General features: G+C 41.5%; 1 protein-coding gene across 2 annotated transcripts in view; it reads right to left on the bottom strand.

Annotated features, from left to right (window-relative positions):
• Positions 1-18,625, bottom strand: part of SATB2 (SATB homeobox 2) — a 130,887-nt gene that overhangs the window by 48,045 nt on the left and 64,217 nt on the right. Inside the window, exons 5-6 of one of the 2 annotated variants that reach the window (XM_075153592.1) lie at positions 15,819-15,827; positions 5,476-5,939 (exon numbers count right to left, since the gene is read on the bottom strand). In XM_075153592.1, the coding sequence (XP_075009693.1) occupies positions 5,476-5,939; positions 15,819-15,827 (473 nt within the window). Of the gene's footprint in view, positions 1-5,475; positions 5,949-15,818; positions 15,828-18,625 lie in introns of both variants that reach the window. The other variant, XM_075153591.1, reaches the window with a different exon arrangement.

Raw genomic sequence — 18,625 nt, 5'->3', positions numbered from 1 at the left:
TCAGCACCTCCAGGAAAAAACTTTCCAGAGAAGGACAAGGTAAATCCGAGCCAGCATTTTCATGCATTTCCTTTAAAATAGTCCTCTTTCTTCTATAACCATCACCACCTGCCCATTTCTCAATATATTACAACCTGCAATAAGCAAGCTTTGCTTATTACAACCTTTTGGTCGTGACCCAAATGCTGTATTAGGAGACGCTATAGTGCAAGAGGGAGATGGCACAAGGACTCTGCCCTGAGGATGGCCAAAATCCATGTGTGTATTCTCCTCCAGGAAGAGGTCCATAGCCTTGGTAACAGCCTTGGCCAGCAGTCCCCTTGTCCTGCCTCCCATTTCACAGTAGCTCAGCTGGCCAACCTGAGGGGTGCTCACGCTTTTAGAGGCTGCTAGTCACCTAGAAGTTATCTTGATTTAAAGATGATCCATGCTTCAGCCAGGTGGGCATTTTTGGAGAACTCCAGCCTGCACTGACAGTCCCTTTGATTTTACTGCACTGTTTGAGACCAATGAGGGACAGCTGCTCCCCCTGCGCATTAAAACCTTCTCGTCCTCTGCAGCCTATATCTTGCAGGCACTTCCTTCGCTCTGGCCTTTCCAAAGCTTTGACTGCTTTTAAAAATGTGCACAGGGCAATTCCAAGTGTGAGGTGCATCTGCTCTGCCTCTGACAGTTGCGCTTCTCCTGTGGATTTGCAGTATTAATCAGACTTTTCCTTATTTTTTTCTCAAGATTGAATGGTTTTATACAATCAAAAAGTGCCGAAGTCTTACAGAAAGCAAAGCTTTCGCTAATGACTGTTTTAACAGCAACTTCAGCTTACAGCTTGACTGCATGTCAACATGCTTTATGAAAATGCCCTCCATTTTAAAATAAAGATATCAGGTATGACCATGTACCTCTCAAGTGTTTGATGGGCCTCATGCAGCTCTCTGCCTTCCATTCAAACCCGCTCACACTCTTGCACGCAAGGATGCGTAGTTTTCCATTAGCGAGCTATTAATTCATAGCAGCAGTCCAAACAAAGAGAACAAACTATTTCAGTAAACAACACATTCAGATCAAGGAGCCTGCAAATTTCCAACTTATGGGTCACAGGCCAGCAGAGCTGCAAAAGGCAGCCAAGGCCAAGGATCTTGGCCGTGAAGAACTTGGGCACAAACGATGCAATTACACAAGCAAGAAACTGAACCTTCTGCCCCAGCAATACTGCTAACGCCTTAGTCATGGTAAGCTTTCTCCACTCTCTTGATCCACTCTTCCCTGTATGAGCCAGTGGCCCCCCTGGTTGCCTTGGAGGGAGGGAAATGGTGGCCAGCTAAGCGTAGGGCCAGGAATATAAACATCCCTTGTGTGTTGTCCTCTCTGCCTGCATCGTACTCGTCTCCACGGGGCTCCTGGAACAGGGCAGAACAGTCCCGGCTCCACTCCTTGGGCTACACCACCTTCTTGACAAGTTTGAATAGTGACTCACTGCAGTCCACAAAAGAGGACCATACCTGGAGTTAAAAACTGCCGTGCTGCCAGCTTCCACAAGAGAAAGGAAGGCTACATAGAGCCTAAGAGGGTGTCTTTCCAACGTACACCATTCTTATAATCGCTGAGCAGGTTGTAGGCAACACCAGCTTAGACAAACATGGTAGTGTGCACTACCATTTTAAATGTTTTGAAGGTTGTGTAGGAATTTCCTACTCATTGGAAACGGTGTCATTAAAACCACCTTCAATAACTATATAGTCTCTGTGGGTCTGAGAATTCTCTTCCACCTGTCCTGTTTGCTGAATAATCAGGCATTTAGATTCCACAGTAGGGTGAATTAAAATTGTGACATTGACTCTCTAAAGATAAAATGGAAAAAGGGGCAGAGGTTAGCCCAAGGCATTTACTAAAAATCAGTCATACACACTTTGAGGGTTCTTCATACCCAGTTTCAAATAAATCTGAGAATGTTCACTTTGGAACTTTCTGTTTGAAAGAAACCCTCTTCATGGCTAACAGCCTGGGCCAGCTCCTAGCCAAACACCCGTGCAGCTCTCCCGCCTGCACAGCAGGTATGAAGCTGCCTGATATTCAGTCCCCATCTCAGAGTGGGACCTCAGTGGGAAGGCTGTGCCCCAGGAAATGCACAGGATTTGTCACAGAGCCTGAAGCGCTATGTTTTCATGTTTGCAGACAACATGGCCACAGGTATAAGCAAGTACTGTTTTCTTAAGCTATGTATTTCCAACTTTAAAAGGAAGATTTGGACGTTTCACAAACCATGCGATTGCACCTCTCCTTCTTCTGACCCTCCTCACGTCCCCCTTCCCACACACACATGCATACATACATGTGTCAGCCATTTGTTTTGATGGATTTAGCCTAGTTTGGATCAAAGCTTCCTCTACTTCATTTAACAGATTTGCTCAGATGGAAGGTCCCAGGGGAGAAATAATGTTAGTAAGAGGGGGTTTTTCAGCATTGAGTATGTAGGTCATTGGACTTTAAAATAAATTAGAGAATAGTTTATCTATTAAACAAGCCTCACAGTACATATTTCATGAAGCTATACTTAATTATAGGCTAATGTGCACCACAGAGCTACCATGAAGAAAGATTAAGCAGTGGCCCATAATGCAGTGATTAATACAATTATTAGCTGGCTGGCATACAGCATCTATTATTTGGTACCATCATGAGAAACAACAGACCTCCAGTTTCTAAGGCTGGCACTTCCTGTGAAATGCAACAAACCCATGTTTCTCTCTTCCAGGGAGAAACGCACGTGTCTCTGCACCTCCTAAGGAGAGAATCCTTGGAGGCAGCAGGGGGAATACAAGGTGGTGAGAGCAGACTTGAACTTCCACTTCAAGTGCCTTTTACAGAGTGTGCTTCTCCACTATGGGTGTGTGGGAACATCCCACATCTTCTACTGTGCAGCGCAAGGCTGACTGCCTTCTTAATACCTCAGTCAGTCTCTGATGCGAGGGGAGATCGATTTGAGTCAGAATTAAAAGCTGTGGACAGGGAAGCGTAAATATGTACCTACACTCTTTTGCTACGGTGATGGCTCCTAGGGACATGATGCACTACATGTAAGATCCACTGGTCTTCTCTATGTAGGTCCTCTAGACTAATAAAACACAGCTGTGAGATGAGCAAATCTTTTATGGATGTTTAAGATTTGCCTGTTCTGGAATCAGTGTCATGGACTGCATAGTACATCATATTACTTATGATGGAGGGCTAAGCAGTAGGTAATTTATTTCCTTTTATAGAAAATCATGTGTCTGATATCTTGTAATGAAGTGAAATCGGGAAGATTTTTTTTTTTTTAAAGAAAGCTAGAGAACTTAGTGCATCCTAAGATAAACGTCAGCAGGAGGACAGGAGGACTGAAAAAACCAGTGATACTAGTACCCTGAATTACAGACCCCGTTTTATTTGCTGAGCTCAAATGTAAACTGGTCGGAGGGCAGAGCATCACATCCCATTTCCAGGTGCAGTCCTGCCCAGGAAAGATGCTTGGCACCTTCTCAAAGGACATTACCTTGGCATGTCCGCTCAGCTCTGTGCTCCCAATGAGTGAGCCCAGCCTGAATGGTTACACACCTGGTGTCCTAAGGGCATTTGAAAATGCTGTCAGGTGTGACTGGCCCACAGTCACACTGCCAGGAGCCACTGAAGTTGGGAGGAAACCACATTTCATCCAAAGACCTGTTTAGTGTCCCAAAACCACTAGATCTATGCCAGAACACTGCAGGAGGTGTAAAAAGAAAAAAATAAAAAACCCACGCCCACCCCCACCCCAAGCCCCCAAACCATACTGCAGCTGATTTAGTCCAGATTTCAGATTATCTGTCAAGAGCGTGGCGCAATCTCTACTGTCGCTGCTAATAAACACCACAGGCAGATGCAATGCTGTGCCACTGCTAGGAAAAGGCCAGAGCGGTCTCTCGCACATGCTTGCCTTTTCCCTGCTACCCTAGAAAGTCAATCTGCAACGTCTGGTCAGTGATATGCAAGGCCTGGCGTTTCCTAGACACACAGAATCAAAACCTTGCCTCCTTTTAAATGCCATAGCAGAACTGTCAATTTAACACACGAGTTGTATGATGGCTTTCTCATTGGGGGATGAGGTTTTCGTTTAATGGCAAACTTGGGCATTACCAACCCAGCTCTCCCAATCTGGCTAAAGCAGAGCTTCGTGTTCAGCGACAGTGGCAAAACCCTCACCAGCAACGTTACTGCTGACCTCTCGCTCAAGTTCAGAATATGTCATTCTGTCAATACCATCTACCTTGATTATACCAGGCTTTATATACAACGGGTTATGATCCCAGAGGGATGAAAAGCTTTTCCAAATTAAAAGCAGCATTTTAAAGAGGAAATACTCATACATTCCTATGTAGTTTTCATTTGATATCCTCAAGGCTAACCCCAGAACTCAAAGTCATGTTGATTGGAAGTGAATGTTTTTTCTGAGTGCAGCCATCTTAGGAATTTAATGGAAGAAGGGAAGTCATAAAAATGTGCTCCATACTTTAATTAGTTCCCTTATAACATGGCATTTCCAAAATGGCAGTGCCAAAGAAAATCATTAATCCAGAAGAACAGACAAAGGCACTGTATGGGGCACGGCACAGACCTCCAGGAGACACAGACACGTGGCCCTTGTTTTCTCTTGCTGGTAAAGTTTACCTCAAAGACCAACTCTGATTGCACAAAAGAAATTTATACCAATATTAAATATGAAGCCACTTTCCATTTCTTTAGCCTTGTTACAGCGTATCACAATTGAGAGATCATACTTTGAATGCCTTGAATGGTATCTGGCAGTAGGATAAATGTAAATGGCTTGTCTTTCTGAACATGCGCTGACCCTGGGTACTCCAGGTGCTGGGCTTAAGCTGACACTATCATACAATCGTTTCAACATCTGCATTTCACTAAGCAAGTGAGAAAACCTATGTCAGGTGTATGAAAGCAAACACGATCTGCTGCAAATGGCAGACATCTTTCCCAGCAGTCAGTCTTTAGGCCTATGCAACTTAAACATTTCTTGTGGCAGCAGCCTCTGGCACTAGTTGTGGCATCAGTTGTACCACAGGAAGGAATTGAGGAAACGACAGAAGCCCAAAGACACCTCTGACTCTCACAGTCTCTTGTTACCTCTTCCTGGCCATCAGGCAGGGGCAGATGTGCAAGTTTATAACCACAGAGAGGAACTCAGGGAAGAACTCACCCGAGCAGAATTACTGCTAGGGAACAAAGCTCAGGTAACGGCAGAGAGGTGACCAAATGCAAACGAACAGCTGTTCCAGGAAGAAACAGTCTTGTTCAATCCTGACAAAGAGACTAGGGGAAGAAACAGAGGGTGGTTTGACCTGTTTCAATGGCACGCCTCCTGCCGTGATCTGCAACAACCATACAGCCCCACAAGAGCCACAACTTTGCCCCCTCAGCACTTCTTGGTTATAGAATAGAAATTGATACCTGTGTGCGGTTGAATGCTACTCTTGCAAAGACAGCTTGAGACACACTGGCTCTCTTCAGCTCATCTCTGACTTGCTGGTAAATATCTGGAGAGACTTCCACCGATGAATTTGATGGCTCTGGTTTGACAGCTCTAGGGATGGGTGGATGATTCAAGAACTGCTGGTTGATAGCTTGTGGGTGCTGGTGGGCCAATAGCCGGCTGACAGCAATCTGTTGGTTTATCAGATGGGCCATTGCTATCTGCTGCCTCACCAGTTGTGGACTGAGCTGAGGAGACAGGAGCCCAGGGTTTATCATTGTCTGCATCGTTGGCACTTGGTTTCGGATTGGAGTACTGTGGTGAATTTGGCCATGAGGAGACTGTTCGTTAGTTTTTCCCAAGGTTGCCAGCTGGTTGATATTTGGTAAGTGCATGGGACGTTGACCAAGAACACAATAGTCTGAAAGGTTTTCTCTTTCCACTCTTTCCACTGTTAAAAGAGAAAAATTAATTTGCTGTCATTTCAGTTTGCACTTACAAGAGGACTGTTAGAGTAAGGGTTACTGCAGATGACTGTATACAACAGCACCCGCTTTAGTTTGCAAATCTGCACTTGCATAAAAGCTTCACAGAAACATAAGCAAAGCAGCACAAAGTAAAAGCAACAACAATAATTAACATTCTTTTGGACTTCTCAGGCGTCACCCACTGCTCAGGAAGCCTCCTTCTCAAACCGGTAGCAGGTATCCTCTCCAGCCTCATTTCCTAAAGAAAGGAGCTTGGACATTTCCACTCACACTGTCACTGAGTTTTGAATCTGTCACCAAATTGAGTAACTTTTAAAAGGGGTGAATGTTTCAGAATCGCTGGCATCTAGGTGAAGGAGAGAAACCCAAATTGGCATCCACTCACACAAACCCAATGGAAACCAGACCATTTCCTCTGCAGCTCATGGAACAGCTTCTCATTACAAACTCAGCAACTGTATCTTTTCCGACATAAACTCTGCCTTGTGCTGTGTGTGGATAAAGTTATCTGGTAACGTCAATCCAACCAGGTGCACTACAGCAGAAACAAGCTGCTTGTGTGACAGCATGCTACAAAAGCACGTGAGAAAATTTTAAAGCAATGGTTCCTATATCCAAAGCCTCTCCACTATCCAGAAACCTTAAAGCATCTCTGCATGAATGTCCACTTTAAAGAAAGTCGCCTCACTCTCTTTAAAAAACCCCTTTGTTTAGCGCTACAAACACCAAAGACCCATGATCTTTAAGTGACATCCTACTATAAAAAATTAAACACTACAAACCAAATGCATATACTGTAATTTTATACACATATTGTCCCTTTTAAATATCTTATGCCAGCAATACTGCAATATCTTTTCATGTAACTGCAAAACTAAGTGCGCATATTACAAAGCTAAATTTCCTCTGAAAGTAGTATTTGAAATAAGAAATGAAGTTTAAAAAGTACATAAATATAACTATTACTTAGATAATCTTAAGTAATCAGAAGTAATTTTACAGTAAGTTGCAGATTCCACGAGCCTCACTACATGCAATTGGATAGGCATTTATATATTGATCTGATAGAAGAGTGCTCAGGGACGCAGATCATACAACTAGAAAACTACTTCCTCACCCTTGTATTGCTCTCAGCAAGTAACAAGAGAGGATTTATTTCATAAATGCCATAATACTATTATAACTTGTGTAATGATTAACAACTGTACAAGGCTTTGAACTCTTTTTTAAAACTTAATCTATATAAAGCTTTGAAGCTTTACACAGTTAATACTCAGGATGACAGTTTACTGATGACTTTCTCTGTTTCCTTCTAAATAGAAAGACAGCTCTTTTCACCTTCCAGAGTTAATCTCAGACGGAGAGGGTTGAATTCTCATTGGGGAGGGAGTCATGCCCTGAACACACACAAACACACACAGTTACTATCTTTAGAGCTGTCATTGCAGAACATCACAAGTACTGAATTTTACAACTAGGTGAATTAGTACCCAGCATTTTCTTGTAAGAAATTTTAACTCACTCTTCCCATTCTTTTAAAGGAAAAACTCACAACATTTTTAACCTTCTATAAAATAATTGCTTTAAAAAACCTTTTAAAATAAAAATTAAGCATTTCTAAGAAAATTATTAATTCCATTTTTCCACAAAAGCCAGTGTTTCAACACGACTGATTTTCTAAATAAGTGTTTTTAAGTGTATTTCAACTATGAAATGCAAAGCAATACGTGCAATACACAAACACTATTGTCAGCAAAAGACCATTTTGCTACGTTACTCACAGCCTGCCAGAGACATAACACAGTATTTCAGTTTGCTGAAAATATTGAAAATCCCTATTCAAATGCCTCTCCTCATGATGTCAGTAGGCCTCCCTGAAAATCAGGTGCAGAAGGCTCTATACCTCTAGTCTCTGGCGTTAGAAACAGACATGAAATCAATGTGAAGTATGAAATAGGAGCAGCGTTAATACCAGGGACGTACCCGGTGTCGATACAGAGATGTCATGTGTGGGCAGGGGAGCGGGGAAGAGGGGCTGCTTTATCACAGCCCCAGACCATGTTCCGCAACACGGACGATTCAGAGCCCACATGGCCATACTAACTATTGCCTCCTCAGCCTCTCTGCGGTAAGCCCGCACCTGAGTAACACCATTAAATACACACAATCGCTAGCAAAACCAAATGTAATTATTCCAAAGGTGCAGTAGCTACTTGGCAATCAGGAATTAATCTGATGTAAATGCAATGAAGATGTTGCTCGGTGTACATGAAATACTTGGAGCATCCTGCTAGAAGCACATACAGTAAGAACTATTTTCGGTCTTCATTTACACCCCTGGAAATCTAGAGTCCTTCCACTAGGAGTTTCAGAAGAGCTGAAATAAGTTCTGAACTATTTTATAGTTTAAGAAACACACAGAGAATAAGTCCCTGAAACCAACAAATTACTACTTGTTAGAACACAAAAACAGTAACCAAGTGTTTTTGAAAACTTGGTGAGAAATAAATATAAATAACATTCACTTTCTGGGCTGAACCACATTTGCCAAGTTTCCACCCACTCCTGACTTTAGTGCCAAGTTATAAACCCCTATAAAAATAAAGTTTAAGATGAAAAGGCTGCCAGGCTGTTAATCCCTGCAGTGCTACTTGGAATTACAATTACACGGAGACATCACCTGACTTGCTTCCATTGGTGTATTTTTCCCTTATTATCAGTTTCCCTTTTCGATCACATTAGACTATACAGCCATGCACATACTCCCAATAAACAAACCAGATTCTAGTCACTTCAACCACTTCAATAATAAAAGGTTACCATTAACAGTTACGCTGGATGGAAAAAATGTGCATTACTCAACTCCTCAAGACTCTTTCCTTCTCTAACACACTGCTCATATCAGATTCCCTGTTGTTCTTTGGTAACTATGGATTGGTAGGGCTCTGCAGGGCTGGACAGGAGCGAGCCTGAGACAACCCCAAGATGGAGACTGGCACTGCCCTAGAAGACAGGCCAGCTTGCCGGCAATGCTCTAAGAAAAAAGAGATACAGGAGCCACAAAGCTGCTGCGACACCAATGTTATGGCTCAGATCTTCCTGAAACAGGGTTTTTCTATTTGCCTCCTCCATTTTCCATGTTCCTACCCCATTACAGTCTTTCCCTTACCCTTCCCTCATTTGCTATTGCTCCATTCAAACTGGGGATACATTTACAGCTCTTGTAGTCCTATATGAACTGGCTGGTACTTGAATATATTGGAATACAGAGCAGTGAAGACAGAGCAGCAGGACCTTAAACTGGGAAGGAAGGGCCTCCATGGACATGTGCTGTCTACATTCAAGTACTGCTAACAAACTTCCTCTGCTAGCGATGCCAGTGCTAGTTAAACAAAAGCTGGTCTAGGAGGCTGTTACCCACCTCCATCTGTGGTGTGACCACAGCAAAAGACATGGCAGCATTTCCCTTTTCTCCCTGCATCGCACTGCCTGGTATACGATTCCGCAGCTCTTTGCTTGAAGAGCTCTTTTAAACCAAGCACAACGCTACTGCCGTATACTGCCATAGAGCCACTCACCCTTCTGAAGCCATACACTAGGTAGGCAGATACAAGGTGTCTGGACAACAGGTACTGCACTAAGCTCAGCAAGCAGCTCTCAAACACTCCAGGATAGCATCTGCCCTTCATTTTCCTGTATCTCCCTACAACACGTCACTACCTCTGCAAGACAGTCAGAAACCAACATAATCCCCAGAATGGGAGCAGCAAATTGTCATATTTCAATGTTCCTTTCTCTTCTTATAATGATTACCACGTGTGTCAATGTATTTCAACTGCATACTGAGTTACAAACTTCCTGGATACAGCACAAAAACAATCCAGTGCACCCTTCCCCTGTGTGATGCTCTTAACCTCTACCCAAATCTTCCTTGCACAGTCAAGCAGCTGACGCAGTCCACAGCACAATAGCTTGGGGTGGTCCGCATGCAACTTTCCATTTGAAATAAAATCAGCTCAAAAGATTTAAAATAAGATTTATTTCTCCACCTTCCCTTCCCCTCACCCTTTATTTTCACTGAGCTGTTAATAGGAACATTCTGACAAACAGCCTGTGGGGCATTTAGGGCTTATGAGCGGCACTGAATTGACTGACAGCACTGGAAACCAAATTCCTATGCACAATAACGGATGCTGCAGGGAGAGCGAGAGCGTTACACGTCTCCCAGCACTGCACTGCAGTGGGGACACAGAGGACCCGCCAGCACCCATGACCCAGCGAGTCCTGAACTTTTCAGTCCCACAGGCATACGGGCAATTTGCCCCAGAGTAGGAAGAGGCTGGTAAAGAAACGTTTTGTAATAAGTTACTAGCCGGCAGAATTGCCATGCTTCAATTGTGACAGGATGTCACCACCCAGGGCTGTTCTCCAGTGCTTCAGAGTTTGCTTCTTTGTTTTATTTATTATTTAAAACCTGGTGATCATAAAAGCCATTACCAGCAGTGGTCATGGCCAAGCAGGGAGAGTTCTGTGAACTCTAGTGTGCCCTGCACTCAGCCTGAGATAGAAAGGTTCCCACAATTTCTCCTGGCTTAGCACCATCCGACTCACTGGAGCAAGACTTGAACTTTGGAGCTCTGCCTGAGGGACAGAGCACTCTTCGGCACAGTACCACCCTCCGCTTCGGAGAGACAGGGCTGCTGCACTACACCGAAAGGGTGCCCTCTTGCTTATGCTACATAATTATGAACTACCACTTTGAAAAGAACAGAACCACTCCAGAGCACAGGAGGTGCTTTTAAAGTGGTAATTCTGTATCTTTTCATCTATAATTAGGATAATTACTTATTTCTTTTAATCACAGCCCACTTAACCACTTCAGTGCAAAGGGCTGGTCTGAGGAGTCTCATTTTCGTTCAACATCTAATCTTCGTATTTACCCAAAGTCGTTCACTGACTTCATTCACTGTCTGATCTCTCTGCCTGGGCCATTTGCTCCTGCAGTCAGGACTGGAGAAAAAGCAGGTTGACTGGAGAGGCAGACTTGATAAGAAGTTGTAACTTTTAAAACCTTTCCCTTCCTCTACTCCTGCAGGATAGCAAACAACCTCAAAATAGTTATAGAGCACATACAGAAATTGTTTGGCCGCTGGCTGTGGGTAGCAAAGGCCTTTATCCAAGCCTAATGGAAAACAGACAGGAAAGGCCATTGTCTGTTCTTCGTTGTGTTGCAAATTGTTCAGTTCCCACCAAAGCACAAATCACTATTTTTGTATTTAGAAGAACCATCATTAAAAGTGGGCCTTTGATCAGCATCAATTTCAGGTGAACTGAGCGGAGTGTACTAACATTGCTGACCCTCTCTGTGCAGCCGACCTTCTCCTTCCCTTGTCCGAAAGACCAGATCCAAGTCATCCCTTGGGACACAGAGATGCTAACATGTTTTTTGTCAGTTCTGCCTGAACATAGTAAGTCATATTCTTCCCATGGACTGTCCCTGGACTGCACTGCTTCCAGAGATGCTTGTCAGAAGAGAAGAATTTAACCCATGATCTTATTTGTAGATTATTTTTGGGTTTCTGTACAAGTTCAAGAGGGCACATATAAGTATGAACTCAGCTCTTCATAATCACGTTAACATCGTTTGTAGACAGGGTATGCCAGATCCATGTGGCAGAGAAAAGCATTACGGTGAAGGTGCTTTAGTGACCACCTGGTCTAACGCATGAATATTGGTCAGGTGAAATGGAAAAGGAGAAGCAGGGCAAACACTACTCAGAACTGTCTGAGAGAAACAGAGAGAGTACTGGTTTAGATGGACTGATGGTCTCATCTGATATAAAAATATCTCCCTTCCTGTCAAACTACTGTGACAGAAGTCTGTCCTGCTATTTAAGCACTAACCTTCCGTGGGCACCTCAAGAGGGAGGTGCAAACCTCCTAGAATACCCAGTCAATTGTGCAATCCCTCCAGGAGATACGTATGCATCTCTTCCTGACTCATAACGTCAGAGATGGTGAAAGGAATGAGACAGAACACAAACATCATTAAGGCAGACATATAAACTCATCAGATACTTTGAGCGAACAGAATTCAATTCTGCTCTCAGACTTATGTATTCTATGAAATCCATGTGATCACAGTCAGCCACATTGCAGCTTTCACACCAGGAAAGCTTATGCCTGTACCTAAGCTTCAGGTTTTCCTCCCGTTCCAATCTAATCTCCATTAATGCTTACTTTCTAAAAATTCCTTTCCTTTTGAGCTAATACGTTGCTGTTTGGCAGGACACAAAAATATTTTTTTAAATATGAAGGAAAATTCATTTTGAGATTCTGCAGATTAAAAAAAAAAAGTGTTTGCTTTTTAGAAAATGAAGACGACCATTCTTTACTAAGAATTCAAAAGTGGCTGGACAGAAGTCCCAGCCTCAGCACACAACTGGTCCTCACTGAGAAAAGCACTGTACTTGGAACAGGAGACATTTTAAAACCATAAAGTTGAGTGACATTATTTGAGCAGATTTGGTGAGTATCTCTTAATTAAAAAAGGTATAACATCCTGCCATGCGGGGACAAGACACAGGGCAAGTGGCTGGGCAGTTTCACTACAAAAACAGTTTCCAACCTTTACTGTACTGACATACGTTCCCTGGAGCAGCAATGGCTGCAGCTCCAGCCACACGCACGCCCAAGAGATGGCATTCAGCTAACCGGATGTATCCTTCTGCCACAACACATGTACTATAAAGAGTGAGAGCCACTGCTCCAGAACAGCCAGAAGACATGAAAGACATTCTGCAAAGTTGAAATTCATATATGCATTTTCTTTAGATAAAAGTTAAGCTTAGTAAAAAAAAAAAAAAAAAAAGAAGGGTCTGTTTTAATTCTCTTTACAGAGAGGAAGAGCCAAGAGGGCCACAATTCATAAAGCTCCTGGAACGCACTGCAGTGGGTAAATTGTTTCTTAACAATACATGCGCACAAATCCCCCAAACTGGCACTTAACGTCAGGGACAACGCTGAAATACAAAATGCTAATGTGGGTGTGGAAAACAGTAGTCAAGGGGTCTATAACTCTTGCTGAATCTTGACAACTTTAAACTTATATTTAAAGAGAGATGCCACTTTTTCCTCATGACCAATGCAAACCAATGAACTACTCTCCTCATAAAACAGCACAGCACTCTACGGACTAAGAGGATGTCTCTGAGTCAGAGATGATCTTCAGGTCATGGATGTCATCTAGATGCTGAAAAGCTTGCCTGCGAATGATGTTATTTTCTTTCCTTTTTCCTTAAGAAAGTGAGGGAAGTCCTATTTTTAGTGAAATAAATACACAGTCAGGAGTGTAAAAGTAAGCAAAGGAAAAATTATAGTAATGTCAAGAGCCACAGAGCTGGCCTGAATGATCCTAACTGGTTTAGTGCCAGAGCTGTGACTAATATCCAAACAAGACATGAAATGATCTCTTCTTAAAAAACTTAACATTTCTGCCTCAATCTGTTAGTTAAAAAGGCAAAAGGTCAAGATCTATATATGCATATATATACACACATACATATATATAAACCCCTCTATTTACATAGAGAGAAAGAGATACACACACATGTATCAATAAATAGGGTATTTTTAAAAGTCAAAAACACTGCTTGGGAAAGATCTGGTGTGCCTTTTCAAGAGGCTTCCACAACATCTGCTCCAGAGGAACAATTAAAAACTATTCCTCAAAGCACATAACAACAATTTTCCCCAGACTCGCACTGGCATTATCACCATGCCGCAATCTTAGGTTCCTTCAGCCTGGAAATAACAAAGCTGGGAGCCTTTCTGAATCCTGTTTCTAACCTTTTTCAACCTACAACAGCCTCTAGAACCCATTATAAGAAAAACAGATTGCTCTGTCTATCCATTATGGGAAGTAAGCAAACATACTTTCAAGAATAAAACAGCACACAAACAACAAATCAGTAATACTGGAAAAATCAAAGAGCAGCCAAAGCAGATTCTCAATTTAAGGAAGCTATGAAAGCTTTTTCTTACATTCCTGATCTGTTGAAATAGAAATAACTGAGCCCTCCCCCTTTAAACTGAAAAGCCTCATCATTTCACAAAAACTTTGAGACAGCCACAGTCTCAAAACTCACAGAAAGCTATATTTTGACAGCCACTGATGGCAGGAGCAAAGATGAAATGTTCTTAATATGCAGACAAAGAAAATATGTCTTTTTATTTTTAAGTTCACAATGTATTTATTTCTCCCCTCTGTCTTCCTAACTTCCTCCCACCGAGCTAAGTTGTGTCATCAGGCAAAAAGAAAAAATTCACACCAGTTAAGAGTTTCAGTTGTGAAAGAATTCTGATACAGTGATAGTCCTTCTGATAAAAATAGAAAGCACGACACTTGGAAGTGAAATATCTATTGAGAAATAGAGCTAAAAAATATTCTAAATGCTATGAACCCAAAACACTGGGCAATGAGTAGGTAACTGGTACAAGTTTGATCCTTTGACAATGATCTGAGTTGCATGGCAAAGCTCTGAAATACTTCTCTCCATACATACATATATATATGTATATAGTTACTTACGAAGCGTTATTTTTATTTGTGTATCTAGTTGTTAATCAAATTAAGAACCAATGCAAACCTTTTAAACAATTATTCAAATCCTGAATTTCAACAACGTTGAATACCTTCTCCCAGCTTCAGCAAGTTCAGCATCTAGAGAAACCAGACGAGCGGTTCTCAGATTGAGAGGAGCAACCCCCTGGGACTGGGCAGGAGAAAGACAGTTTGAGAACCACTGGACTAAGCCACTGCTGTATAATGGTCATCAATTAACAGGTAACCTTTATTAAAAAGGGGGAACTCTGATACTTCATTCAAGTCGGTTTAAACACACTTAAACCCCGCCATGTATGCACAACTGTGTACTAAAATGCCTCGCATCCCTCAAAAAGAAGAAAAATAAAAAAGTAAATAAAAAGAGTTTAAAAAGGCTTCACATAGTAATATTAAATTCATTCACGGTGCATATTCTGAACAAAATTACAATACAAACTAGATAGCTTAATTACCACCCCAAATGATTACAGATGTCCATGAGGGGAAGAGAAAGTTCACAGAAGAACTGTAAGCTTTTTGCTTCCCAACTACTGTACATTTTCCATTAGAACTGTGTTAATGCAAGCTCTCCTTCAAATATATACGTGTACTCCAAGGAGACTGGAAAGAGTGGACATCCTGTTATAAACTCACTCGTGTCCTCGCACGTATCCCAAGTGGTAGGCTGAGCCAGGAGGCGACAAAAAGCCTCCATCCTCACACCAGCCAATTCCCGAATCTGTCTGTATACTAACTCTCGTGCCGCTGAGTAAACTGTGAATGTCTTAAAACCTTAAGGGGCTGGGGCGGGGTGGGAGAAAAAATTCAAGCAGAATTTTATTCTAGCATCATCTTGACACAAGACAAAATTACCATGCTGAGCTGAACTAACTGAAAACTTTTTTTAAATTACAAGCATAAATAGTTTAGCTGTCTTTTCGGTGAGTTCAACAGAATGCACACTGAGAATGTTTACTTGAGATTTGATACAATTCCATTTGTGTACAGCTTTTACATCTGTTGCTAATGATATCAAATTATTGATTGTTCACTTTCTTATATTTATTTAAACATTAACTACATACTCGGCAACCTGATGCTTTTCTCTTTTTTTTTGCCAGAGAACTTTTTGTTTTTGCCTGGCTTCAGTTGTAATTACTTTGATCTTCCAGAGTGTATAATTATTTTACTGTTTATTTATTTCTATGAGAAAGGAAAAAAGTTTGACCTAGGAGATCTATATGTGGCAATTTGTAACAGAATCACATAGCTTATGTTTAGGAAATCATGGTTTTGATTAAGAAGCAACCATTTAGTTCCCACTGTTTTATTAAAACAGACATTAGCAGATAATAGGAAACACATTTAACACTGTAGGCTGCATTTAGTTTGCAACGTCAATAAAGTTATTTTGAAGCCCCTTCCTATTTTGCGTTTACCACAGCTCATGTGAATTGTTTTTTGCTTTTACTTTCTAATAACCATCTCTAGAGTTCCACATGCGTATGGGTGCTGGTCCCGAAGACTCTAAATTATAGTTTTACCCAATCTATCCAGGTTACAACCTGAAAAATTAATTGCTGCATCATCCATCCACCTTCACGGAAAACCAAAGTCCTTTTATTTAGTTATTACTAAGGGAGTATGTGATGACTGAAGCATATGACTCATATGACTCGCTGATTTTGCATACTAACTGAGCTGTACTGGAGGAATATCTGGCTATAGGAAAGAAACAAAGCATCATGAAAACAGAGATGATGAGAAATTGAAACCACCCAAAGAAGTGCAGAAGTCTTCCTCTTTCCAGGGGGTTTAGATTACTGCCCTGAAGTTGCATGGCTGTTTATTCTCCATGCACCACTGTACCTGCCACAGACTCTTTGTTTTCTCTCCCACTCATATGGTTGATGAATCAACACTACTTGAACTGCTTTATAGCAGCTTGTGTTTACTTCACACATACCTCAACCTTCCTTTTTCTCCTCCTACTAACACACACATACACTTCCAAACAGCAACGACTGGCTGTGTCTCTTTGAATAGCACAAATAGGGAGTCATCCGGCAAACTCTTCAGGTTTGGATCCTTGACCTCTTGATTGAGGTCTCATTCTGCTTTTACTGCACTTAACAATTTAACTGTGCACTTACTAAGTAAAAAAAGTAAGAGCTTAAAGAATTCAATGCTCTAAGAATGGAAGAAAGTGGAAGACAGCAGTGTGCTAGAAACACTCAGAAGCTGTAGTGCCAGCTCTACAGTTAAGAACACTACAGTTAAGGGCTTCCAGTGCCTCTGCAACTGGCACCCTTGCCCAGTTTGGAAAAAAGGAAAAGAAAAAAAAAAAAAAAAAAAAAAAGCCCATCTCTGTTCTCCTAGAACGGAAAGTAAAAGCAAATGGTAATGACCTTGAAGCTGTTTGATTCCTTTGATTGTTTTTTAACCAAAAGGATATGTTAGAGCACTTCGAATAAAATTATTTTATTAAGAGACACTATTTAGAGAACAGAAACACTTCTGAGTCACACAAGGCCAATTTAAAGAAAGAAGAAACAATCCAGTTTATTAGGCACGAGGGTAACTATGGACTAAGATGTCCAATCAACATTTTTACTTCAAGCCTAAATCATTTTAGTAGGTGAAAAGGAACACCTCCATTTCCTCATCTGCATTGTTACACCACTTCTGCCTGAACAATCTTCCTTCTAGACACAAATAATTTTACCATAAAACATTCTTCTTTTTTTTTTCCCCTAGTGAAAATCTAATCACTGCACAGCCCAGGCCTGAGCATCTTACAGGTATGCTCCGCACGAGCCAGACGTGCAGAGGAAAACCAGATGCCTCAGAACTTGTTCTGATATTTTATGCAATTTTGTTTCATGTGTTCCTAACTCAAGCAGCAGACTCTTTATTGTATTATTATGCAGATTTCTAGTCTGTCCTATGGAAACTAAACAAGCAACCTTTCATAGCTCAGGTACGCCAGCCTTTTAAGAGAAAAAGCAAGCCGACTCTTTTTGAAAGATGCTAATCTTCATGCAACTACAAACACAATGGCTTCTCAAGGAGGACAGGACATTACCCTACTTCTGCATAATGCCTGTGAATCCTGTTATGATTTTCCTGGCCACTGAAAGGATCAGACAGAAACAACAAAAATAGCCTATGTCTTCTTTCAGGCAATGAATATTCCCTTCAGTGGTGTACCAGAGAAAAAACTACGAAAAAACCTATCACAGGGCACAGCTAATCTCCAACGCTGATGGACATTTGGGGAGAGAGGAGCCAGTTGGTATTGTGGAAAAGCTTTTGACAATCCCCAAACTCCTGCTCAAAGCACATGTGTGTTTTAAAACAAAAATCCCACCAAAAAATATGGTCCAGTACACAAGCAAGTCCCTTCCCAAAGGAAAGGATGAATAAAAGAACACATGACAGACGCTTGTCACACCTTGTACACTTTGTGTACTATTAGAAGGTGATCAGGCATTTCAGTGGTGAGAGTGGGATGAACATACAAAGAATAATTTTACTGCCTCAGGCATTCACTGCTAACCAACTAATACAATTTTGTTGTAGAAAAAATACAAACAATGGGCTATCTTCACCTTAACTTCAGTGGGTGAAGCACCTTGTTATTTAGCAACGTCTCCTAACAATCAGGTATTAAATGCACCACTGGTATCCAGATTCCACACGATTAAATATGGCGGGAATGCCAGTACACTTAGTAGTACTGAAAACAGAGAGCAAGGGCACATGTAACTTAGAAAGACAGTTTTTTAGTTTTCATGAATAAAACGCAACTAAGGTAATTTACATAGCAATTTAACTTTTAAATCCAGAGTTACTAAAACATTTTTTTTCCAAAACGTTTTAGCTTAATTCAAAACACAGTTGATCTTTCAGCACAGCTAAATGGGATATTTTAAGCATGTTTTAAGTGGCCTGTGTTTTCACGCCAGCCTTGTTTGTAAAGTATCAGATTTAATTTCAAATGTGCTGTGACTGTGCCCTCTTTGTAGACAAATT

The sequence above is a fragment of the Calonectris borealis genome, chromosome 6 (assembly GCF_964195595.1).
Source record: "Calonectris borealis chromosome 6, bCalBor7.hap1.2, whole genome shotgun sequence".
NCBI classification, from domain to species: Eukaryota; Metazoa; Chordata; class Aves; order Procellariiformes; family Procellariidae; genus Calonectris; species Calonectris borealis.
The sequence above is the reverse complement of the archived record's forward strand: the minus strand, read 5'-3'. Positions and strand labels throughout refer to the sequence as shown.